We start from the raw sequence: 26,080 nt of genomic DNA on the forward strand, positions 1-26,080 counted from the left end.
GCCTCAGATACAGCTGTGTTGAGACAGTCTTAAACTGTCATGAATATCATGCTGACACAGGCTGTTACTTAGTAAATGTCTATTCTGTGCTGGTTTCTCTGAATGTTTTTTTTTCAAGGTTTGTTTCTTTGTTTGATTTTGGGGGCTTTTTTTGCTGTTTGTTTTTGTTTTGTTTTTTATCAAACTCTGTTCAGGATATGAAAAGAAAAACAACATTTTTTTTTCAGTTGAAGTAGATGGAAAAGCCTATTGTGAGAATCAGAATTTGAGCATTCTGAAAGCAGTAAAATGACAGAAACACAGATGTGGGCAGGTTTGTGTCACAGAACTTATACCCTACCTAGAATCATAAAATGGTTTGGGTTGCAAGGGACCTTAAGGATCATCTAGTTGCCATGGGCAGAAATACCTTCCACTAGACCAGGTTGCTCAAAGCCCCATCCCACCCTCCAGGGATGCAGCATCCACAACCTCTCTGAGCAACCTGTGCCAGTGTCTCACCAACCTCACAGGAAAGAATTTCCTCCTATTCTAAACCCATCCTGATTCAGATTAAAGCCATTACTCCTTGTAATGGGAATATAGGAATCACTACATGCCCTTGTAAAAAACCCTTCTCCATCTTTCTTGTGGGCCGCCTTTAGGCACTGGAAGGTGCTATAAGGTCTCCCTGGAACCTTCTCTTCTTCAAGCTGAACAACCCCAGCTCATCCAGCCTGTCTTCACGGGAGAGGTGCTCCTGCTCTCTGGTTGTTTTTGTGGCCCTCCCCAGGACTCACTCCAGCAGGTGCACGTCCTAACATGAAGCTGAACTATCGCGTCTGTTTCCTTAGCTGAGTTTTGTCTCGGACAGCGACCTTTCTTCACTTGAGTTGCAATCCGTGAGTGCGGTAGGTGAACAGGATGCCTTTTCGGGAGGGCGGATCTCGCTGGGTGTCGGCGATCGTCCCGCCTCTCCTCGCCTCTCCTCCGGGCGCGGCTGGAAGGGCTTACGGGGCGGGGTGGGGCGGGGCTGGGGTCGCTCCCGCTGCGGCAGAGGGTCCGGCCGAGGTAGAGGGTTCCGCTGCGGCAGAGTCCGGCCGAGGCAGAGGGTCCGGCCGCTCCGTCCTGGCCATGCTGCCGGCGCGCCTCCGCCCGGGGCGGCTGCTGTCCGCCGCGCCGTTCCGCCCGCCCGCGCGGGGAGCCGCGGCCGCCGGGGATCCCGTCCGGAGCCCGGGCACCACCCGCGGTAAGGGGCTGCCCGCCGCGCCGGGGGGAAGCGGAGGCTCCGGGACCGGCCCCTCGGCGGCGTCCCGGGGCTGACGGGGGGATGCGCGGGCGGGCGGCTCGGGAACGGGACTGAGCGGAGCGCGGCTGGGCTGCCCGGTGGGGCGGCCCGCCGGAGGCACCGCAGCTCGGGTGGACCCGAGCGTTCTCCTGGTCGCTTGGGTAGCCACAGCCGCCGGCGGCGGGGAGGTTGAATCAGACCCGCAGAAATACTCGCTGTGTGCGGGGATATTCCAGAGACGGTGCGGAGGTGACTCTGCGTAGCCGAAACCCGGAGATCTAGTCCCAAAATTACTCTTCCAACGACCAAAATGGGTAGGGTTTTTCCCTTCTACGCCTTACTGTCAGTCATAATTCTGTCCTGGTGCACGGTTTACGAAGTGGTTTTTTTTTTTTTATTTCTTACTCTTTAAGCTGAGCAGGCTCACAGGGTGGTTGCAAGTTGCAAACCTTCGAAGTTTGACAAAAAAATCCTCCTCTGGACTGGACGTTTCAAGACAGAAGAAGAGATTCCTCTGAGGATCCCGTAAGTGCGCTGGCCTTGTCCAAGGGTAACATGGAGCTGAAGGGAAAGCAGTGGTGTGATCCTGATTCCGTGGAAAATTTAAAGCTTTTCCACAGAGGTTAAAACGATCGGTTTTACAACACTGAGACTTGGAAACAAATTAGAGGGCAAGAGAATTTCCTGTCCTGGTTAGAGGTTAAGATGAGAAAATGTTCCTTGCTGGAGTCCCTAGAGCCTGGGATTAAGAACGGATCCATCTGAGTAGACAGCCTTGGTTACATTTATGTACTGGCTTGTTTGTTTTGCTTAGTCCTAACGTGCAATCAGAGAAGGATGTTATTGGTAACCAACATTTTTTGTTTATAGCTCACATAAACTGTTCTAAGGGAGCTGTTGCTGAGTGACTACATACAATAAATTATTTTTTATTATAGAATTTGAGGAAAAATAGGGAAGGAGATAATGAGAGAAGAAGCCCTCATCAAGGAAAACTGACATAGCCTTAGCCTCCTATTCTTGCTGATGCACTGGACTAGATGATCTTTGAAGGCCCCTTCCCACCCAAACCACACAAACTCTACAGTTCTCTGACTTGCTGACTTGCAACCCCTAAGGGAGTCAGGCACTAAACACCCGAAGCCCCTCTAATGTTTAAGCCTCCCTTTTCTTAGGATGTTAGATAGCATGTTTGACATCTTTCCAGGATGCTACTTTTTATCATCACAGTATGTCCCTGCCTTGGGGGATACGTGGAGAATAAACATTGTGCAGAGCAGTGTAAAGCAACAGGTACATCCTCTGCCTATTCTTGCTGGTTCCTGACAGTTTCACTGGAGTTTGCTGAGCTGGACAGTGGCTTTCTGGACAGTTTAGCCTATCTTGTGCTGTTAGTTTCACCATCTTCCTCTAGAGGAAGGTTCAGACATGTCTCAGGAGCTGTAAATTCAAGTTGCCAGGAGATGTTTATAAAGACATGGCATTTGCCAGTCATACAGACACGTGCACAAAAATCACTCCTTTCAGGCCTGGCAGGTTATCACTGTGCTTTCTGGGTATGCAAAGTATTTTTAGAACTGTAAGACTACACCATACTATACTATACTGTAAATTGTAATATACTAGAAGTAGTTGATTGTTAGACATTGAGGCTGAATTGTGGCACTGTTTTAACTCTTGTCAAAAGAAGAATTGCAAGGTGCTGCTACCTGTGTACACTACCTAACTGCTGAAGATTGTTTGTACTATGAAACAAATCTGCAGGCTTTTTTCAAGGTTCTTGTGGTTTCTTTTTTTTTTTTTTTTTTTTTTAAAGCCCCAGCTGTTGCTCACTTCAGCAGAGGTTTGCCTGGAGTCTTGATTAAGGACTGAATAGAAAAGTCTTGATTAAGGATTGAATTGCAAAATATGCAATTAGGGAAGAACATTGTAAGGCCTGTTTTCCTTAAAGCAGATGCAGAAAGCAGGGAGAAAGTGAAAATCTGCCTCAGAGGAGTTTCAATTAGTGCACTGTGAAATATAATTAGGCTAATACATCAGACTAATAACATTTACGGTTTTGCTTTTGTTGCCACAAGTGGATTATTGGATTAATGACCCTACGTGCCAGTCTGATGTGCAGTTTGTTTTGAAGATGATTTTTATCATTGTACAAACCAGAAGCAGTTCCTGAGAACTGCAGACATTGTCAGCCACCTGCAAGAAACAGTGTGCTCAATGTGCTCCTCCTGTGTGTGCTGGCAAGGAAGGTCTGATACAGCACTGCCACTCACAAGACCTGTCCTCTTCCACCACACCGAACCCTAGAGCAAAGCACTGCAGCCCTCAGTGCCCCCTTGGTGCAGGCTTTCATGGCACTGTCAAATCCACAGCTCTGCCCCATCCCACCACATTACTCTTTAAAGTAAATCTAAAGGTTTTTTGAAGGAAAGAGAGCATTACACCATGTTTACTTAGAACACAAAATCAACTCTTTATGCAACTATTCTTTTCACATATATAGTTGTGCATTTATACATATGTATAAAACACGTACTTGTATCTTACAAATATCTATCTATATAAAAAGCATTTTCATTATGAATTATGAAAGGAAAATGGTGCACAGCCAGTATTATTATGAATATCTTAAAAATTGTACTCTCAAGTATAATGTTTGACTTGGAAAAACTTAGCTGAACATTTTGTGACAATTTTCATGACTTCCTGTACTGCTGGTTCCCAGGGCCACGCTGCTGGCTCAGAAGAGAAGAAGGTGGAAATGGGAGCTTGAAAACAAAGCAGATATCTGGGCTGTAAAACGTCTCCTTTGCACCGTTTACTGCCAAACAGAGGACAGCAGTTTTCACTATTTTTGCCTTTGATGGCCAGCAAAAACAATCCTGTAGATTGTTCTTGTTTAGGTGTGCGTTCCTGAAATAGTGAGGTGGCTGACTTCAGCTGCCCACTTTCTGTCAGGCTGCTGCTTTAATAAACAGCTAAAACCTTTAACTCATAGTACTACAAACTCTGCTTTCATCAACAATCCAAAGATGTAAAGTCTTTAGCCTACAGAACACCATCTGAACAGGTTAGATACAGCAGTAATCAATTTCTAAAGTTAACTTTGAATAAAGGGAACTTGCTTTTACTCTGTCCGACACTACATATATGTCTCCATCTGTTTTAAACATATAAACTCTAAACATAATGAAAATTGAGTGGGGTTAAGGTATGATTTCTGGTGTAGCCAGAAACCCCAGGCATTGAAATGCAAACATTTTTTGCCTGAGCAATTTTTTCCCAGCTTAAAAACTCCAAAACAGTCTAAATCCACTATATGTTGCTTTGCCATGGGAAATGGATTAGGATCAGAAAATGGCTGATACATAACTAACCGCAGCAAGCTAAAGATGCTTGCTTCAGAAGCTAATTCTATATTTATTTTTAAATTGTGATGTTATGTCTGCAACATTTTGAAGAGATACTTTGCCTTTTTTAATGACTCAATTCAACTACTTTAATTGCAGGCCAGAGATGCTAGACAAGGCAAGAAACAAAGCTCGAGTGAAAGCCTGTTACATCATGATTGGGCTCTCAATTATTGCCTGTTTTGCGGTGATTGCTTCAGCTAAGAAGGTATGACTGAGTAGCATACTTTAAAACAATGGAATTCTGTGTAAAGCACACAAATCTAAACCAAGAGCAGCAGCTCAGAGCTGCCCAAGCTTTAGCTAATCTAGCCTCTGTCACCCCCACCACCCTGCGTGGCTGTTGCCCATTCCCAAGGCTGGGTAGCTTTCCCTGGGTGCACCCTTACTCCTACGCTGTTACTTCCTCAGGCTGCCGCACGTCATGAGTCCTTGACGAGCCTGAACTTGGCAAAGAAGGCCAAGTGGCGGAAGGAGGCTGCGCTGGCTGCGGAGGCGAAGACCAAGTAACTTTGTCTGAAATGCTGAATGTCCTTGGAAGAGCAAAATTAACGGCTGCTGAGAGCAATTAGTGAGTTTCACCCCTAAATGGACAACTGTAGTATGCACACCCTAGAGCCAGTAAGGGCAGCTACAGCATCACAAAAAGAAAGGGAACGGCTCTTTCATTAGGAAGATATTCAGGATACTTGTTGCATATAATTAAAACTAATTTAGAATGTTTTGCATGTGATTAAAAGCAGTAATTAGTTTTAAAGGGGATGAGGTAGTTTCTTAAGAATGTCAGGTACCTTTGGTTAGATAACCACAAAATATTTACACCCAAGAAGTTTTCTGTCTGGTGACAGTGCCTAGTTTTTCAGTGCACAAATTGCCTCTAGGTACTCATTGGCATCAATGCTGTATTCAAAATGGTATTTGCATTTTTAGCTTTAAGAAGCAACACTTACTGAATCACTAAATAAATACAGTAAACATCTGTAAAATAGGTTTTATTGGTTTCTGTATGGTATTTGGAGATTTAACATTCCATAATATTGCATACTACTTATATGTGTTCTGTTACAGTAATGGGCCTTTGGCCTGGATTTAAAGATGCACTATTACTATCTGAAGTTAATACAGGTAATTTAGTTTTCCCACATTATATATGTAAGACATTGTGCCATAAGTAACTAGAATTTCTCATTCCAGATTTCAGTGAAATCTTGAGGTCACAGTTTAAGTCCACGTATCAATTTGCAGATCTATTACAAAAATCCTCAGCTGTACAATTTAATAAATATAAACCTACTGAGAATTAACCATGGAAGAAAGACAATAGTGCATCTTTACTATTTTTTTAAAGACAGGCCCAACAATAAATAGTTTCCAGTTGCAAACTTGTTCTACAGCAAACATTTCTGTGCCAACATTATTACTATTTTCTGATTGCTGCTAGGAACAGTGTGTAAAGCAAATACTAGAAAATTAAAAAGCTGTATGAACCAATCCTCAGACAAAAGTGCAATGATAAAAAAATTAGATATGATTCAGTGTAACAAGAGTAGGGAGCTAATAAAAAAAAAATCTTATGCTCTGCATAGTTGCATAGATTAGCTAGTTAGTATTCACATTTAAGCAAAACAAATGGTACCCTTTTAATTAAACCCAAACCCCCGTACTTTTAAACAGACTTTGTAACTGATGGGGCACTTCAGATTGCATATAAAGTGCCAAACTTAAAGAGATTTTCATATCACAGTTTTGTTTCTCTCTCCATACTAGTTTCATCTGTTTAGGTATCATCATAATCGTGCCCCTACCTGCAAATGAGTACACCGGAGCTGACCTTAAGTCATAATCTCTGGTTTTATTTTGTTCATTTATGTGCTTCTAACAAAGCATGATGTAAGCCCAGTGATAAAATAGGAGAGACCATCCTTTAAACAATTTTCATTATTGTTTTTTAACAATATCAGGGTAAACCAAATGTTGAGTTTAAATAAAGATTTTCATCATCCTAAATCCATCAATTTTAGTTCCCTTTCAAACTGTTCTATTTAAATGTATCAGAGGCATGAACTATAGTTTGTCTAAATGCGTAAAGTGCAGTCACTAACCGTCCACAAGATAGAATAATATATCCACACAACTGAAGACATTCTTTCAAAACAAATATAATACTTTAAATCTCCCCTCTTTTCTTCATTTTCAAGTGTTTCAATTAAGATTTTGATAGTTCAGATTTGGTTTAAATAAGAGAGGCTTATAAATGTAGTTTTACAGGGCTCTCCAAATAAAAAGCAGGCACAGCTGGTTGTTATCAAAACAAGGTTGTTAGAAAAAAAGGAATACCCTGTTACCTGAATATTTTTCTTACACTAGAACACTGAAATTCAGCATTTGCTAGTAACCTTGGTAGATTTCCATGATTGTTACCCTGTTCTTTGATAGATGGGCAGTGGGGAGATCTTGGGAAAGAATGAAGGTTGGTGTATGAAAACCTAAAACTATGAGAGTAAAAAGGGCGTAAGTACAATCACCTAACATTATACGAAAATTTGGCAACTGTACTCAATATTATCACACTATTCAAAAATGTTGTATGCTGTACAAATCTAGGTTTAAAGTGTCATTTGCTAAAATATCTCATTATTCAGAGTTCATAAAGTAACAGCACTCCTATATACACTTCTTACACTTCTATCTTCCACTAAAAAGACTTCAATGGGAGGCTGCTTCCCTCCCAGTTATATCTTAGTCAAAACTGACCATTAATTTTAGAAAATCCACTTCAAGTCCCACATTCAATTACAATATAGAATATATTGCTGTAACATCAAAAGTGAAACATCTTAGAATCTTAACTTGCATGTAAAAAAAATTCTAAATATAAAATGGTACTGTAAATGATACCACCTTTAACCTGTATTTTTCAGTGCATTAAAATATTATTTAGTGACAAGCACAGTGCCATGGGTAAGTAATTTGAAGTTTGAATTGCAGCCTTTTATGAAGCATGAAATGCTCTCATATGTCACAGATTTCACTTAACCCAGGAGTTTGATGTTAACACATTACTTACAGGTAATAAAAAATAGCAATACTTCAGAGTTAACCCAAAGTATTAATTTCTCCAAATGAGATATACTACTAATACACCAGAAACACTACTTATATGCAAGTTAAAGCAGAGCATACATTTTTCTGTACTCAAAACTGTTAATGTAAATATTAGAATTCTGTATCTTTTAGTGTTTAACAGCAAACACTGTATATTGTAGAGTCTAAATATTTAGATGACAGTAACTTCTAGTTAGTTTTGGTGTCCACATACTTAATGCTATTTACAGTACAACAAACTTTTCCTTCAACTGGCATGATTCACTATTCATTTTTCACTGCAGTATTTCTACTGTCTTACCAAAAGCAAACCAAATTCATTAACCTAAGGAACATTTCAAGTGGCAGTAGCATACTTGGTCAAAAAACAACACCTACTGTCTAAACTTTTAAGAAACTATTGTACTAAAAAGCAAACATTGCAATGTTTCTCAAACTAAGATGGTGTTACCACATCTTGACAGAAGACAACTATAAAACATCAGCCTGGTGATTGGTGCACATCACCCTTCTGTCAGTCCTAATTGCAGCTTTCTCGTGGTAACCACAGCGGCTGCTTCCACTGCAAAGTACTGCAGTTGTGGCTGACTTGTAATGCCATTTAGCAGCTTTCATTACAGAGCCAACATCTAATGAACAGCAAGGTCTCTGCTGATTCCAATTTAAAAACCTCTGAAATAGTCCTCTTCCCACATAATTCAGAAAGAACTTTTTCATATATTCAGTATTATATTAGGTAATTAGTATTATATATGTATATCTATTATGTCTTTAAATACATTTTATAAATAAATTCCAACAGTGTGTTGTAAAGTAAGTAATGCATAAAAGTTTCACAATTTAAATAAATATTTTTCACATTCCAATTCAGCTTCTTACAAGCTCATCTTTATTTCATGCCTTAGTTCTGAAGCAATGTTTCTGCTTCAATACAAGAGGTAGATTTGACAGGGACTGGGCAAGTCAAGCCTACTGCCAAAAATTCAACTGTCAGTAACTGTATTGCTGATATGAAGTTTGAGACTACATGAAAAATTCAGAACTACTACCGAAAATCCTACCAAGCCTTAGCTAAACAGTTCTTGTTAAATCACATTTAATGCTTTTAGACATGATTACTCACAGTTTTTTTCTGTACATAAGAGATAATGAAGAACACAAATACAAAACAGAGAACAGTTGTCTCTAACACAATATATAAAAGTGCATGAGCTGTTTCTTCATCTATTTCTGTAAAACATATTCAGCTTTTCCTCTAACTTTGGCCATTAAGAAAAGACCTCTGAGAAAAAAAAACCCAAACCATACAAGTGTTTAAATTTTATGCTTATATTCACTTCAGTAGTTTAGAGCTGAAACCCCTCCATTGGAGCCTCCTGCTGCTGAAACACAAACTGCTGCTGACTTTCATCCACCTGAGGTGCAATACTAGAGTCCTCTTCTTCGACACCAAAATAATGTTCTATGAGTTCAAAAGCCTTTTGGTAGATCTCTTGGTTTTCATGCCTCTGAAGAAATTCAATTTTATCAAGTCCTAAATTCAAAACAGAAAATTTTCAAATATATAGTGGCTTAAATGAATGATGAATTCAAATAGAAACAGCTTATAGTATAGCAGTACTTCAAAAAGATGCAATCCCAAGTCATCTCAATTAATCTGAAATCACTGGTTCTTAATTTCCTAACCCATGGATTTCTAGTCTTCATTTTCTGCTGTCCAAACTCATTTTAAAACTAAGCTAAAAGCATTTCAATTAAACTAATATCCCAATTTCTGTTCTTCTTCTCTTAAGTGTTCCCCAACTCTAAATTCTATCACCACTCATGGAGCTGTCACTAGGTACAGTCTGGTATACTTTTTTGAATTAATTGTAAGATGTAACAATACTTTTGGAAAGCTTATCATTTTGCAAGTAGAGGACTAATTCAGCCAAAGGAGCAGAGGTTAGGTTAATATAGGCAGTCCGTTAGGTTAATATAAAATTCCTGTTTAGCTTTTAAAGGTAATGTAGTTTCTACTTAGGTTGGATTAGAAAGAGCTTGAATGAACCCTTCTGGTGAGTGCAGAGGCCAAAGCAATGATGGTGATATAATCGGCTGTTTTCCTTACTTGAACTTATACTCTACAGCTTCAGCAGCCTATGCTTAAGTGCTAAAGAAAATAAGAGAACCTAGAGAGTCAATACTTAAAATTATGAATGGACAGAAAATCTGTAATACAGTAAATTCAATTAGTCTTCTACTTATTCCTCTTATGCATTTAATTGCTAAGTTCTTCAAGCATGCATTTGATTTAAAAAAGTGAACTCTGTAACAGGGAATTCAGATGTAAGGACAGCTTTACAGTAAAGTTAGTACCACCTAATCGGATACAATGTGGTCAATTAGAACTACAGTTCTACTAGTTACTAGCAGTTTCTGAAATACAAATGTCTGACAATTTTGTTTTGTCAGAGCTACAAAAAAGGCAATTCTCCAAAAAGAATGCCAGTTTCATTATAAGCCAATTGTAAAAGAATCCAGTCATGAAATTCCAGAAATTAGAATGCCTTTATATAGAGGTTTAATTCAAGAACTTTTTTAAGAGACTAAACAAACTACTTGCAAAAGTAAAAACTTATTTAATTTTATGACCTGAAGTTGATTTTGCTGTTACTGATATTTACTGTATTAAAAAGTCATACAACTTTAGGATCAATTAAAAAATCCTGATCTTACAACCCTGTTGGTAATGAAACTGTAGCAGAGAGGACTACGTATTAAAGTATTAAAAACTGTATTTAGGAATGGCTGATAAATGTGTGCAAAGCATGGTTCCAATAGACTGGGACACCTGTGTTAAACCCTTCTGAGAATGCTTCTCTAGAGGGACATTTAAACTGACCGCAGACAAACACCGAGACCACTTTCCCCTAAAAGTAACATTACTTACTTTGTGATACTTTATGTCTACTTCTGCTTGGAGTAATTCTTATATTAAAACTTACCTGCAAATTTCAAAATGACTCTCAGTGGTTTTGTTTTTACAGCCTAGAATAAAGAAGTTCAGGTATGTGGTTTAACCAGAAGTGTGTTCTTACCATAGGCTTCCTCTATCAGGGCACAATAAGGATTAATGCCAATTCCATTTTGCTTTGACTCTTGTTCTCCAAGACGCAGAATATTTTCAAGTCCATTTAAAGCCACCTGTACTATTTTTGAATCCATCACAGTCAGGAGGTCACAAAGAGGCTTGGTACAACCTAGTGCTACCAAATACCTTTAAAACAGAAACAAAACAGAGGAAGGGGAAAAGAACTGATAATCCATCACATTTATTCTGACATACCAGTCTACTGCTATTAATACTTACTTTTGCTAAAAAAAGTGGCTGAAACAACAGCATTTCTAAAACATGCAACAATACAAATTTAGCCCAAAATGAAATAAATATTACAATTTATCTTAATAAAACAAAATGAATGTGTGTATTGCTAATTGAAGTGTGAAATCTGTAGTTTTTTAAAATTTTTTTTACTACAACCTTCAGGTGGGTTTTATTGAATATAAAAGAAAAAATTTTATCAGGAAGTTCTTTCTCAGGCAGTTGAAATTTCCTAGTGGTAGAAATATCAAGTAAACACACTAGATACATGTAAGAACACTGGGCACTGTTTTGTGCTAAGACAGTCCACACTAGCAGTCCATTAAGATTTTAGCATCACCTACTATAAAGAGAAGGATGTAACTGTAAAGATACAAAGACAAAAATACTGGGATTCTGTGTATCCCACTCCTTTTCACAATTTTGAAAAAAAACATTGTGTATGAACTTTCACAAGCCAACCTGTGTCCCTGCTTCTAGGATGTAAGTAAAATGATGACAGCAATGTTTGCCTAAATACAGTCTAATTCAGTGGTTTAAAACTATCCTGTAGTTAGGCAGTAGTACCCTGAGGACATTAAGAGGACTGAAACTTCATGACACCAGTAATATAAATGTAATTTTGATGAAGAGCCATTGTTATGGTATTATATGCACATCTACAATTTGAAGATCCTGAATTAAAATTTATTTTTAAAATGCTAATTTTAAAATGTTACATTATACAAGCAATTAAAAGAAGTTCAAAAACCCACGACACTTTCTTTGTTATTCCTTTTATCCCTCAGATAACACATAGTGGTTATAGGAAAATCAGGATTAGTTACATTATAAATAGGAACATACTTCTTACAATAGATCTCCCAAATATGCTGGAAAAGTTGTCACATCACTTTCAGTTCTGGCTTTCATATAATACAGGAACTTTTAAATCTAATTATCAGCTGCTGATTCAAAGAGATCATTATTCTACAGTATTCAGAGAAACCAGAGAGTATTTTATTCTAGCAATTCTATCTTTGCAGCATATAAATAGCTACTGATAGTAAAAGTTTACTCAAACTCAGTTCTGAGCAAGGAGTTTAGATATCTCCTTTATAATCATACTTTAAAATCATACTGATAATACTGAAGTTAAAATACATGAAGGAACTACTAAAATCCCTGAAGTCTGTCCCCAAATATACAATCCCACTGCACAAGTTTTCTATTGTAGAAATCACCTAAAGAACTCCCCATAGTTTTCCATTTTCAAACTCTTAAACCATTCATCAGCTGTTCCAATTGTGTTTGACAATGTAATATCAGCTATAGAAGATAAGTCTTTAGGTGCAACACCCTTTAGGTGCAACACTGCTGAAAAAAAGCACTAATTATTTATTAAGTTTGTTGCATGTGCTTCTTTGATTTTTCTGAATTTCTACATTATCAAGTTGGACTTTCAAGGAAATGAGGCTATGTTTAGGCCATGTTTATGTATGATTTTGTTGCTATGACTGCCAAGATTCAAATGCAAAAATCCACATGCCCTATAGAAGATCCTTAGGCAGAGAAAACAGTAACACATACAAACTTACCTGATCTGTTCAGGGGTTCCTCCTGACGTTGCATTAGTTATGGCCCATGCTGCCTCTTTTCTGGTGCGAAATTCAGCTTTTTGGAGAATTTCAATCAATATTGGAAAAATATTTGCATCTATAACAGCCTAAGAGATGAAATTGTAACATTTTACAACCATTAATAAAAGATTTCAGAACACATACAGCCTTAGAATAGTGATCACAAGAATTAGTGATGCCTGCTGATATTAAAACAAAGACTATCTTGTTTACATGATGCCATGCAAACTATAAACGCTAAAGTGAAATTCGGAACTATTCCAACATTGCACTGCAGTGGCCATCAGAAAACCTTGGGTTTTTTATTTCTCTGTTTCTGGTGGGCAGAGCCCAGCTTACTGGATTGGCCCATTTAAAAATCATACAAGTTTCTGAACTGACGATCAAGCCTCGGAACAAAATTTTCCATTTTACTGAGGTCCTGTGGTCTCTATTGAGAGTCTATGTCTGTAACTGGAGACTTCATTACATGTTTTAAGTTATATTAGGAAGAAACATTTTCTTCTCTGATTGAAGCAGAAGGGGAAAAAATAATTTTGGAAAACGTATTCTGATTCAGAAGTCTTGTTTTTATTGATCAGAACCTTCTTTCAGATAGCTCCAGTCACCTGGAACAATACTCAGGATGCAGTAGTTTCCACAAGAATATACTTCAGTGTTGATGACATCACGCTGGGCTTCTATCCAAGCAAAATATTCACCATTTACAAACTAATTCACTTTTCACTGGAGAAATTTGTAGTACAAATTGTGACAGCTATTTCTATTTAAAATAATATCTCAAAGTTTAGAAGAAACCATTTAGGTTAGGTAAAATTATATACAGTTAGGACTAAAACAAATAATACAGAGTCAGTGCAGCATCCATTTACATCTTGTGAAGGAAAATCAAGCAAAGTAGTAAAATGAAAACAAAACCAACCAAGTAACAAATTCGCAGGCTTTACCTGAATCTGAGCTCTGTTTCCTGCAGTTATATTAGAAACAGTCCAGCATGCTTCTTTTCTGATAGATTCCTTGGGACTACTAAGCAAGTGCAAGAGACATGGTAATGCAGAGCAGTTTAGAATCACCTAAAATAATTTAAAAATTGAAAACTGGGTTGTACTATATATAGCCTTGTGCAATATACATATATATATAAATATAAAAGCATTTACAGAGGACTTCAAAAGATCTTGCAACACATTTATAATATACGAAGTGCCATATCTTGCAAAATTAAAGTGTTCAATGCTGTAGTGTGTGATCAGACAATCTAGCAATTTGAAAGAATCTGCCTTCAATTAAGTTCAGACCAAAAGACTGACAACAGAAAAACTAAGTAAGGCTACTTAAGGCTAAAATATGAGTAAGACAAAATATGATTGACAAATGCACATCTAATTTATATAGTTATTTGTTAATTTTTTAAGAGAGAGGGTTTTTCATTTAATTCCTTAGCAAAATCCTTTTCTCTAGAGCTCACAAATTATGCAGGTAACATTTTTCCTTATGTTCTGTTTACACTAGTACTGTCAGCCTTTTAGAGAGAATTATTTTTAAAGTGGGACCTGTCTTCCTATTTCCTGCATTACTTCAAAATCAATGCCATTGCCTAAAATAAAATAGATCTTTAGAATAAATTATGTCAGTAAGACTATCACATACAAATTCATGGACAAATTAAGTATAAGCATAGCTTAGAAGTGACTGCCTTTAAGACTTGAAAAAGGGGAGCCATAATAAGTAACTGAAACCCCTGAGAGGAAGGGAAAAAAATCAAAAAAACAAAAAAAACAACAGTCAAAGTACCGTACAGAAATGAAGCAATACACTACACACAATGCTGTAAAAAAAATGTCCATTCTTGCATTAAAATAGGAGCCTAAACTATCAAATCAACAACACAGATTTCTAGAAAGCCTCTTTCAGTGATATATGCAGATACCTGTACCTGGACATGTATTTTGTTAAAGTTTTCACAAAATTATGTCTTGCCAAGTAATTTTTCTTAAATCAACTAGTCTTACCTGTGTTTGGATATCATCCCCAGTAACAATATTTCCAACTGCTCTTAATGCGGGGGATACGACTTTGTAATCATTATGCCTGGAGACAAATATTATATTGCTTGATATTACCAAGTGTTAAAACAATAATTTTGCTTTTTCAGCAAACAAGGGTTTACTTCAGATGCTAAGTATTTATCAAAAACACTATTACTAATTGCACTTTCCCTGTTTAGCCAAATTTGAATACCACAACCCCACAACTGAATTGCTGATTCAAAGACCAAGCACCTCTATGGAACAACACAACTTAGAGCAATCTGCTCAGCAGATCCATTTCACCCAGCTCAAGTATTATTAAATATGATACTGGAACACGTGTCATTCAATAGCCACAGAAACAGACAGGGGGTTATGAGGTGTATACTAAAGTTTACCACGTTTTGTAAGAAAAATTACCCCTTTTGTGAGTCAATAATCCTAGAAGCCAGCACATGAAGTCCATATTCAGCTGTCTGATGTGTGGGGGAAAGAAATTACACAGTTGCCCTAGAGCTTCTATGGAAGAGAAAGCAATCTTCCCTATCCTGACAGCTATTAAAATGAGCTTTTCACGGGGAAGTGTGCTGAGCTGTCTGTGCTGGGAACTGCTATCCCAGACCTACTCTGCAGTCCCATGTGAACACAGGGATTTAGTCTCCCTTTCTAGTAAAATAATGAACCATAACACAAATATATTGCAACAGTTTAAAAATGGCTCTAGCCAGACTCTGAACTTCACTGAGTCTAAGAACTGTCTGTAAAGCAATGATATGTCCTAGAAAGGAAAGTACAACAGAGAAATTAAAAAAAAAAAAAAAAAATTACAATTCAACACTGGTCTTCAGTCTTTGCCTTTCTATTCCTTCATGTATATGAATTCCTACATTAAATTTTAAGGAATGTAAGCGAATACTACGGAAAAAACTTTTTTCACTGTCAACATCAGGAATAATTGCAGGCATCAAGCAAGCTAACAAGCAGCTTAAAAGATTTCAAACTGAATTCATATTTGTCACTTTCCACAAAAATTAAGACATCAGGTGAGAAAACACAGCTCAATTTTGACATTAACAGTACTATAAGACACTTATTTGGTGAGAAGAAGACTTACATAAGCAGCTCTACCAATCTTCGACACACTCCAGAATCAATAACAGCTTGAATTTTATCATTGGGACCATCTGAAAGGTAAGAGAGGGCCCAGCAAGCATCTGCTAATACATCCGGGTCACTGCTAAACAACAGTCTTGATAAAACATTTAAGCAAGGAGCAACCTAGGTTAAAGAAAAATATTGCATAAAATTAGGTGTTCCATACTTTTCAAGTTTCAGAGAACACTCTGCAAAGGCATAAATGTGCAAAACTATTTATTGTTCAGGTACACAAGGTCATTAATGAATGAAGACCCAGGTGAAACACTTTTTGATTAAACTAGATATCCAATTCAAACCAGCAAATTGGATAAGTTCTAATTCACAGCCTATTTATTGAGAGATACTGTATTAAGTACAAAATTGTTCAGCTTAAATAAAAAACCATCTGCTTTTACAGGAATTGCTGATGCTTTTTTAATCATTCAGGGAGCAGAATCTCTAAGTAATAAAAGTTTGGGGTTTATTTTTTTTGGTGGCTTTGTAGGAATACTGGCAGTTATTTGTAATAACCAACCTAGAGTAACTCATGCAGCACCCAACATTCACTGAACCAGTGAAACAGTGTCTCAGTTCTCACTGCCACTGTACCCTCTGGCCTTCATCTCTGTAACTTCTGTGCAGAGCCAAATGAACTAGACCATCTTAGCACCATTTGGAACCTGACAGTTGTCTGCTGTACTGCCTGGGAATTTCATACTGTTTGTAGAACTTAACTCTTTACCTTACATGGGTAAGGTAAAGAATTAAGTTCTATAAAGGCAAATTCAGTCTCTAATGTGTCCAACTGCCGCTATTGCAAAGGGCTAAAGGCAAATTCAGTCTTTATTTAATGCGTCCAACTGCTGCTATTGCAAAGGGCAAAAAGCAGAGGACTTAGTCTTATTAGCAGCTGCCTATAGGGCACCCTTTTCCTGTGGGGTTTTGTATTCAAGCAGCAAAAAATCTTTTTTTTTCACTACCAGAACAAAACACTAGTAAAGGATATAGGTTAGGCAGAGTCATTGTGAGGTGATCAATTAACTGACATCAGAAATCCCCCCTTTTTCTTAATATTTCTTCAAGAATTAATAAGAAGCAATAACTACTAGTTAGTAATTACTAACTCATGAGGTAAAACTTTCTCCAGATTAACTTTATTGATCACTTAAACTCAGTCTCTTCTAACAGAATATCCAGTGTTAATCTTTTTTAAAGTCATTAACCTTACCAGAAATTAATTTCATACTGAAAATAAGCTAAAACTCCAACTAGTCTCGACAGTCTTTACAACTACATACTAGAAAGAACCAAAAAAAGGGAGAGCATATAGGCTCTCTCTGTCATCGCAGTCTGATTTAACTGCATCTGACAGAGCACAAAACTCAAAATTTTATTCATGCAGTATGATGCACTCACAATCACAGAACCAAAAAAAAAAATATTGAGGAAGCTTCAACTATAACTCACATTCTCTACAACAGTTCTGGAGAAAATACAGAAAATACAGTCCCACATGGTTTAGTGCTGAATGTATAATTTGTCCATCACTTCACACCAGTGTGTGACTATTTGCACCAGACTATAGTCTCAAGTTTTTAAGTGATATGATTTTATTGCTATCAGTGCCAAAGTAGATGATTTTTCACAGATACAACAGATGGGCAAGGCTGTGTGATGACATTAAAAACATAAAAAGTATGTCTATATTTAGATTCAAAGATTCTGTTTGTTATAAAATATTACAAACATAGATATTCTTTAGCTTTTTGATTTCTACTTTATTATACCTTACTGAAGTCTGGAGGTGGGTTCTTTCCTCTACAAAGATTTGAGAGTGCCCAGACTGCATTTCTAGTTGTTGTAAGACGATTTGAATTTGTTAACAATCTGTGAGAGACAGTAATAAGAAAAAAAGTAATTTCTTATTAAAATTTAGTTAATTTTCTGGCTATTTTTAACAAAAGAACATCACATAAGGAAGAGAAATTCTATTATTGATCACTAGTTTAAATTTATTTATCTTCATATTTTATATGCTGCAACTATTTTCTTAAAATCAACTGAATCTATATTTTGCATAATTTTGGGATGTCTCATTCTCAAATCAAGTACATGCATATAAAATAAAAAACTGCTTACATGAAAAATCATTCAACTAAACCTTTCTTGAGGGTCTTTAGAAGGGGCTAGGAGACACAACCCTGCATGGAATGAACTTTGATGTTTTCATTCAGAAAATGCAATTAATAATAATAAAAAAAATACTTCCATAAAAAGCTGAAACCTGGAAGTTCTTGTAAAAAAATTAACACATTACTTCTGCTTTTGCCAAATAGAACGTGAAAGATTCAATACCTGAAAAATCAGGTTCACTTTCAGATACATAACAAAATGTCTAAAATGTTAATTCTTTAAGCCCTTGGTGAAGGTAGTCATGTTCTCCTCTGCTACTTAAAGCTATTTTACAAATGTTTCCTTTTATTACTTTAAGTGGTAATAAACTGAGTAACATTTGTCTTGTGCAAATTTTTCCCTGTGATGAAAATACTATGGTAAGCACATAGTCAATGCTGGAACGATACTCCTAATGAAGACAAATCTAGTGGAATGCAGCTCATGTAACAACTACTCTGTCAGCTCATCTCAGCAAGCAAATAGATAAATAGGAAGACTAGAGCTTGGAGCTACTGAATGAAAGTGGAGAAAACAGCCTATTGCCTAGGCAGATGGAACCATACAAGTGGGAAACAAATTATGTCTCGCGCCCCATACATTCAGAAATCTGACAACACAGAGTTGGCACAATACAAAAATTTCATACCTGTGAGGTAACACTTCTCTCCTTTTGCAAACACTGAAAAGCTTCCAGTCATGAACGAATTAATCAAAGATATGCATGAAGCTCATGTAATCCAAAACATTAAACTGCTTCTTATTGTTATGATTCTCAATACAGACTAAAACCTATATTCTTTTCAAGTAAATTCTAAGCTAAGTTTTCATTTTTCTGTACATATACAAAATATTATATCTGTTTACAATACTTACTCTAAGAGAGGTGGCAATATTCCACAATTCAAAACAAAGTCTCTGCATTCTGCATTATCACCAGCAATGTTCCCAAGAGCCCACACTGCCTTAAAACGCAAAGCATCCAAGTCAATTTATAAATACTTGCAAATCAACTTTTACAGATATTCTCTACTTTTTACAGCAAATATTACAGAATAGAAAAAAAATCCACTATGGGAAAAAACAGTGATAGTAAATTTTTATCTTCCTGGAGGAAGATCAACTAGATAGTAGGCAAATGGGGGTCAAAGCCTCTGTAACCCCACACACCCCAAAAGAGACATTCATAACTGAATTTTAAGTAGTTATAAAACCCCTCAAGAAGACAGTTACCTGCTCCTGTACATCTTCATGTTCTGAGCTAAGCAACTTAATAAAAATGGGAACAGCTCCAGTTTCAATTACAACTTTGGTGTGTAAGAAAGTTCCAGACGCTATGTTTGTCAAAGCCCAAGCTGCTTCAAACTGTTGAGGAACACAAACATAGCCATGTTGAACCACTCAGCACTAAAAATCATGATATGAAATTTGACATAAGAGTTTCAGAGGTTAATTTTCCAACTTTTTTTCCTTTCCACTGACATGCAATTATTATTATAGTACTCCACACAATAAAAATCCTGGCATTGACAAAATCTCTATTTAGTAAGAGAGTAAAAAATAATGTAGTAACTTCCAGTAACTACATTATTTTTAGGTTTTGGCTTACAGAACTAAGAAAGATTTCAAGTCATTATTAACTAGCACAGATACCTTTTGTTTACTCAATATTAAGTTAATTCTTCTAGAACAAATGTCCACAAGGCCTAAGTGCTATTCCCATGGAGAAGTAGACAGAACTAGTTACTTCTACCATTAATTAGATATTTTCTCAAAGATGTTCTAAAAGGATTTCAAACAAGCCTGTCAGTTTAGTGTACTTTTTTTTCCTAAGATTTCAGCTGAAAAGTACTACAATATAGTCAACACTTAACAAGACAGATTCTGCTCACACATCATTGCTGATGATCTTAATATACCACTCTGTAAATCCTCTTGAACAAATTTTGCTTTCAACCTAAGCTTTTGTCCAGCTGAATTTATGACCCTAAGGACTACTATAAAAATTCACAAAGTCAAGTCACATTTTCAGCAGCAATAATGAAAACATATGGCTTCAGTGGTGAAAAAGAATTATATTTGATTACTCAAAACCCCCGCCAAACAAAACAACATGTGCCTTCCAAAGCTCTTTTGGAAGGTTTTTAATCCCATTCAAAACCCCCAATCAGTACAAGCTGAACTCACTTGTAGAGTGTAATTTTCACTCCTCTCTAGAAATTTCACAAATCTCTGTACTACTCCTGGTTTTTGAATGACTTCATCTATAGGTGGATTAGGCTCTAGGAAATAAAACCAAACATATTTGTGTTAAAAGACCAAATAAATTACTTTTTCAGTATGACAAAAAACATTAATATTATTTGTAGATCATAAAATTTCATTAAATCCTTTTCAAAAGGAGTTACAAACTTTTCACTTGCAGGATCTTTCCTATGAAGTGGTACAATGTAGTAAACACCCTGTTACATATAATAACAGTAACACATACTATTATCCATTTGCACGTTAGTAACTCATCACAAAACACTGTTCCTTCCACCAACAGCTCAGGTTGCTGGAAGAGCAATTATGGATACTGGATGCTATTTTAAAAGACCAAGCACACCCTTACCTATCATGCTATAAACACACCAGCATCACCTTAAGATTGCATGCTTTACAGCCCCAACAAAAACAAGTTACAACTCTTCTTTGCCAGCCATGTAATTTTTTTTCCCCTTGAGGAGAGAATGGGAGTGAGAAGTTGAATCACTGCAACAATTACTCTAAGTATGTTAGTGTGCAGTTAGTTACTGCCCTGGACACATCAGTCAAAAACATTCTTGTTTTTTACTTTGAAAGACTTAATGTCAAAATAATGAAGATTTCTGTATTTAGCCATTAGGTCAGAAGAGATTTGGCACAGTTTTTTTATAAATACAACTACAGCTTCTGCAAGATCTATTTCAAAATAAAACATAAGTAAATGTTAACTGACTCTTAAGTATAATTCATAATAACATAGAAGGAAGCAACTAGAAAAAACAGGCAATGTTTACCTACCTTTAGAAAGCAATTTTCTGAATTTCTGAGTTGCTGTGAGTTGCTGATCAGGATCATCTGAAAAAATCATCTGTACCATATCTACAGTAATAACTTCTTCCTAAAAAATGCAAGGAAGATTTCTTATAGTGTAGTACTATGCACACTAATAGATAACATTCTAAACACACTCGGAAGTACTTACCTCTGGAATAGGAACAGTAGAGCTGACATCAGGATCCTGAATTGGGCTTTCTACCATGGATTCTTCATTTCCCGGGAGACACACATTTCGGCGTTTAAACAGCTGAACAAACGGGACATTTTTGGGAGATATTAGGAGTAACCAAGGTGTAGGTACTGATGACATACACTTGAAGAAATGTTTTCACAAATACTAGTCAAATAATTTTACCTATTCGCCTTCCTATTCACCCACACAAGGGGAATTCCATACAGAAGTTGAGATAACATAAAGGAGAAAAACTATCATATCTGGATCTTGAGAAACTGCACAGCAACAATTCAGATAGACATTCAGAACTTGATTCTTACTAGTTATAAAAATCCATAATTTTTTCACAAGAAAAAGAAGATACAGATCTTTTTGCTTTCAGTCTTTTATCCCTTATAATTAGCATGCATTTTAAACAAGAAATAGTATTCTACAAGCTACTTTCCCCTTTCTTAGTTTGTAGGCTAAAATCACCAACACAGAGGCAATGTTTGTGTTTCAGCACACTGCATTCCTCTCTTCTACAGAGGACTACTAAGCAGCACCTGTATTTTATACCCAGATGAGGAAAGATTAAATAGAAACATAATTTTCATACAGAAGAGAAAAAAAAATAGTGTAGTTTCAAGGTGAACTTCTGAACCATGCAACATTAAACATTCCCTATGTCCAAAAATTGCTTTACAATTAGATGCACACACTGCTTATGCTCAGAATACATACCAGCCCTGTAGTTTTTAGTAAACTATATTCAATGAGTGCCTCTTCATTTTCTGGCATACAAGCAAAACATTCACATTGATCTGTTCTCTTCTAGAAACCAAACCTAAATTTTTATCTTTATTCCAGCACTACACTTACAACTAGTGTAACCAACAATTCTAAGAATATTTACATTTGTACCTTTAGAAAGAAATGATAGGCTCTTAATCCATTGACTAAGATTTCACCTGTAACCATAATAATGAAACCACCTATAAATCCTGACTGTTTTGTCCCTCTAGGTGTCTACAGACCTAGGTTTCTGCTATTCTACATGTCCAAAACTGCAGAACAACTCCATATTTACATCCCAGCTCTATTTCAACAGGAACCTAAACCAAGGCATTCTCTCCCCGTTTGATAAACTTATGGGTTGGGTGTAATTCTGGACACAAAACAACTACAGAATACTGAATGCAAATGAGGCTTAATTCCATTTAAACACACAAAGGAACAAGAAACCAATATTCCACTTTTTAAAGACCAGCCAGTCTTTCTCAATGCTCAACAAGGACACAGAAGTTCTTGGTTGAAAAGTATAAACTTGCTTGGTCTTTCTACCAGTGACAATTCCTTCTGGAGCACAAGCAGTCTCATCTCCCTGCATAAACTCATTCTCAGGTCAGGAAGAGCTGAAAAACACCAGTCCAACAAACTAAGATCAAGCAGACCATAACAGTAGTCTCATGGATACAACAGTCAACATGGGAGAGGAAACAGTCATTATTTTCATAATTTATCCAGGGAGCATTTACTACAAAATATGTAAACAAAACTTTCAGCAGGAACTGCAATGCATTTCCCATTCAGAGATAAGTGCTCCAGTACCACACCACTTCTGACTCTTACTCCCTGGCCCAAATAACTGAAATTCTTTTTCCATGCACCACTTTCCCAGTAGAAGGGTAAGCATTCCACCTCATAGCAGACTGTAGATCAGAGCCTGGGACACTCTCCAGGGTGTGGGAGACAAAGTCATCCACTTTAGACCAAACAGAAAAACAAACTACCTTCCTAACCTTCCTGGCAAGAAACATTCTGCAAAGAGGAACTATGACAAACTATAAAATAATACAATGTTCCACATACTCTGAGCACTAAAAATTCAATGAGAACAACTGCAAATGTTTGTATAATAGTTCAGAGACACTAACTGGTAGCCACTTTATTAAGTTGCCTAAGAGGAGCTCTTAGGCAATTTGAAGCATGGTATCAAAGATGAAAATAATCTCCCTTAACACACCAAATTTGACCCCAGCTATAGCAGAGAATGCAAGGTTTCAAATTCTTACTGGAAATATGAGTGTTCCTTTGGTCTAGTCTCACCTGTATAAACCTAGACTATGGATTGATGTTAAAAAGTCACAGCTCTCTCCTCTGTATGCCCTAGTAACTTAAAAGGGCTTCTGTTCATCTTCTTATGATCCTAATGAGAAGTGCCTGGGGCTTCCCACAAATGCAAAGAAAACAGACATTCAACCTGGCACACCGGATTCCACTCCTGAGAATGAGTCTGCTCAAGTCATTTCAGGCCCCTGAATATAGCTCCACAGGCACTGAACAGTGAACAGCTCCCCGAGATGCTTACCTGCTCTTCTCTTTTCTGTTTCCGAAGCTGGATTCCCTCCTCCTCTCTTCTCCTGCGCATTTCTTGGGGATTAAGTGCATTATTCTTGTAGCTTTTCATTCTGAAGTTATCTTTACCTGGGCTTGCCATGTTGTCTATTGAAAAAATACAAAATTACTTCAAAAGGCCACACCTGCCATCTCTTGTACAATGAAAATATCTACAGCAGCCGCTATATATTCCTGTATCTGTTTGCAATATCGAGTTCATCAACAAAAATCTTTAATGCAGAAATCACTGAAAACCTATGCCTAGATAGGCATTTCCAAACTGCAGATTAAACTACAGTTTTCAAGTCAAGCATTAAAGGGCATAAGCTACTGTAAAAAGAAACTATGCATCTTACAAGCCAATTGAAAAACTAAAAGCTGCTAAAAAGACATTATGCTGCAAATTTTGATTCTGTCAGCAAGCAAGCAAAAAAAAAAATTCCTTCCTCCTCTCATAAAGATAACATTGACTGTATTACAAATAAACACAAACCCAAAAAGAAAACCTGAAGTAATTACTGCTTCATGTAATACCTTATGGCATTGTTTCTTTAATTTCACTATCTCACAAACATAACAGAATCTAAGGGCTATGCTTTTCCTTTTAAACTGTGTGCAGGAAAATAATTTAAGGGTCAGTAGCACGCAGAAAGGAGTACTCTTTTTCATTTTAAACTAGCAAAATTATTGTCTCACTCCAATTACCAGTTGTTTTAATGGATTTAGAAGATTAGACTCTGACTGTCATTTCAGGTGTATCAGCTGTGGAAAGATAAAAGTGATAGTTTGCAATTCTGTCACCAGAACGATCAAACGGAGTTGAAAAGGTTGTTAACAGCACAGTGCCTTTTTTTAAAGCTAGAACTGAAGCCTTCATCTGAGAAACAACTGTTAAAAACAAGACTCTACACAAACTATCACTCCTCTGGAATTCTTCTACAAGGAGAAAACATGTAAACTACAGCACCTGAGCTATGAACAATTCTCTGGCAACTTTCATGCTGAGACAATTTGTTTTAGGGCTTTTTTTTTTTTTTTTTTAATCAGCAGGACCAAGGACCACTAAGAAATAAACATAAGCTATAAGAGGAAAACAGACTGCAGACTTAGGCTGACATCAAGGCACCACCGCAAGGACTTGGCAGCCTTTTTCCCCCAAATATCTGCTCCACAAGAACCTAAGTAAACTACTGACATCTCTGCACAACAAGGCTAAGTGTGCCACTGTCTAAGGCAAATTTCTAGCAACAGTCATGTAACTTTATTTTCCCCAACACCTACCACTGGATTATCTAGTCCTAGAACACCATCCCTTTCCTAATCATTCATGCCTTGCTAATTTAGTTGTGCCAATGAAACTGTCAATCCAGGAAATGGACTGAACAAGAGAAATGCACGTTCAAAGTAACCCAGTCACCACCTCTCTGAAAAGTTACAGAAAGTCAACTGGAAGGAAGGTCCCATCGAAACTGTTTTTAAAAAGAAAAACTGAGAAATTTATAGCTTCCATCCCTCCACAAAGCTTTGAATATAGACATGATAAGGGCAAGAAGACTGGCAGTCCCTGGTTTCACACCGTCTGTACCTAGATCCAAGCAAGCCGGCACTTCTGTGCTACAAAACTACACCTGTTTTAACATCGATCCCTCCACCCGCCACATCCTGCATCGCACCCACTTGTTGTGCATAGTCAAACAGCTATCATACTACTTTTTTTTCCCCCTCCTTCTTGTCTACCTAAGGCTCACTAAACACGGCGGCTCGCTGTCCCTCCGCCCTCTCCCCAGGCGGACGCTGCGCACAGGCCCAGCCCGCAGGGACCGACCAGTCCGAGACCGCCAGGACCGACTGACCTGTCAGCCTGACAGGCCGGACACTCACCCAGCCACCCAGCCATCCCGGCTACACACAGCGAGGAGCAGCGCTCGTCACTCACGCCCCCAGCAAAAGGCGTGGAAAGCCCCCTCCACCAGCAGCAAGGCAGGGAAGGGGGAGGATGGCAGAGCCCTCTTGCCTGAGAAAGCGGACACCCCGTCCCAGCCCCGAGCGAGCTGCCATGCGGGCAGTGCCGCCGGAGCCAGCGGCAGACCGGCCTGCACCAGGCACCCCGTCCCCCAAGCGGTGCAGCCTCTGCTGCCCCTACCCGCTGGCTCTCAGCGCCTTTCCTCCTTACCCATCGCGGCGGACACGCCCGGCGCCCGGCGCCGTCCAAACGCGAGCTCGCCGCTCCGGAGCGCTCCGCACCGGCAGCACACCGATGCAAGATGGCGGACGCCGCCCCGCCGCGCGCCGCACTGGTCGGGGGGCGGGCCCGCCGTTCCCAGCAGCCTCTGCGCGG

The 26,080-nt window shown here is 37.9% G+C and overlaps 2 protein-coding genes across 2 annotated transcripts; one reads left to right on the forward strand and one right to left on the reverse strand.

Annotated features, from left to right (window-relative positions):
- The first annotated feature begins 1,057 nt into the window (after positions 1 to 1,057).
- On the forward strand, positions 1,058 to 10,784 carry FAM162B (family with sequence similarity 162 member B). The gene is made up of 4 exons (XM_059842251.1): positions 1,058 to 1,228; positions 1,681 to 1,792; positions 4,777 to 4,885; positions 5,089 to 10,784. The coding sequence occupies exons 1-4, from the start codon at positions 1,114 to 1,116 to the stop codon at positions 5,185 to 5,187; spliced, it is 435 nt and encodes a 144-aa protein (XP_059698234.1). The 5' UTR covers positions 1,058 to 1,113; the 3' UTR covers positions 5,188 to 10,784.
- KPNA5 (karyopherin subunit alpha 5) lies at positions 5,655 to 26,070 on the reverse strand. The gene is made up of 14 exons (XM_059842240.1): positions 25,916 to 26,070; positions 23,714 to 23,847; positions 21,334 to 21,435; positions 21,150 to 21,249; positions 20,292 to 20,386; positions 19,338 to 19,469; positions 18,981 to 19,069; positions 17,720 to 17,819; positions 15,910 to 16,073; positions 14,778 to 14,856; positions 13,713 to 13,838; positions 12,724 to 12,851; positions 10,863 to 11,041; positions 5,655 to 9,316 (listed from the first exon to the last, which is right to left on the reverse strand). The coding sequence occupies exons 1-14, from the start codon at positions 25,917 to 25,919 to the stop codon at positions 9,129 to 9,131; spliced, it is 1,620 nt and encodes a 539-aa protein (XP_059698223.1). The 5' UTR covers positions 25,920 to 26,070; the 3' UTR covers positions 5,655 to 9,128.
- Positions 26,071 to 26,080: the final 10 nt, after the last annotated feature.

The sequence above is a fragment of the Haemorhous mexicanus genome, chromosome 3, assembly GCF_027477595.1.
Source record: "Haemorhous mexicanus isolate bHaeMex1 chromosome 3, bHaeMex1.pri, whole genome shotgun sequence".
In the NCBI taxonomy this organism is placed as follows: domain Eukaryota; kingdom Metazoa; phylum Chordata; class Aves; order Passeriformes; family Fringillidae; genus Haemorhous; species Haemorhous mexicanus.

Coding starts and splice junctions, on each gene's coding strand:
- KPNA5 (XM_059842240.1), bottom strand. Junction 21,250..21,333: donor CTACTGTTCCTATTCCAGAG/GTAAGTACTTCC, acceptor TGCATTTTTTAG/GAAGAAGTTATTACTGTAGA. Junction 12,852..13,712: donor GAAACAGAGCTCAGATTCAG/GTAAAGCCTGCG, acceptor TTCATCTCTTAG/GCTGTTATAGATGCAAATAT.
- FAM162B (XM_059842251.1), top strand. CDS start 1,114: ATGCTGCCGGCGCGCCTCCGCCCGGGGCGGCTGCTGTCCGCCGCGCCG. Junction 1,793..4,776: donor GAGATTCCTCTGAGGATCCC/GTAAGTGCGCTG, acceptor CTTTAATTGCAG/GCCAGAGATGCTAGACAAGG. Junction 4,886..5,088: donor TGATTGCTTCAGCTAAGAAG/GTATGACTGAGT, acceptor TTACTTCCTCAG/GCTGCCGCACGTCATGAGTC.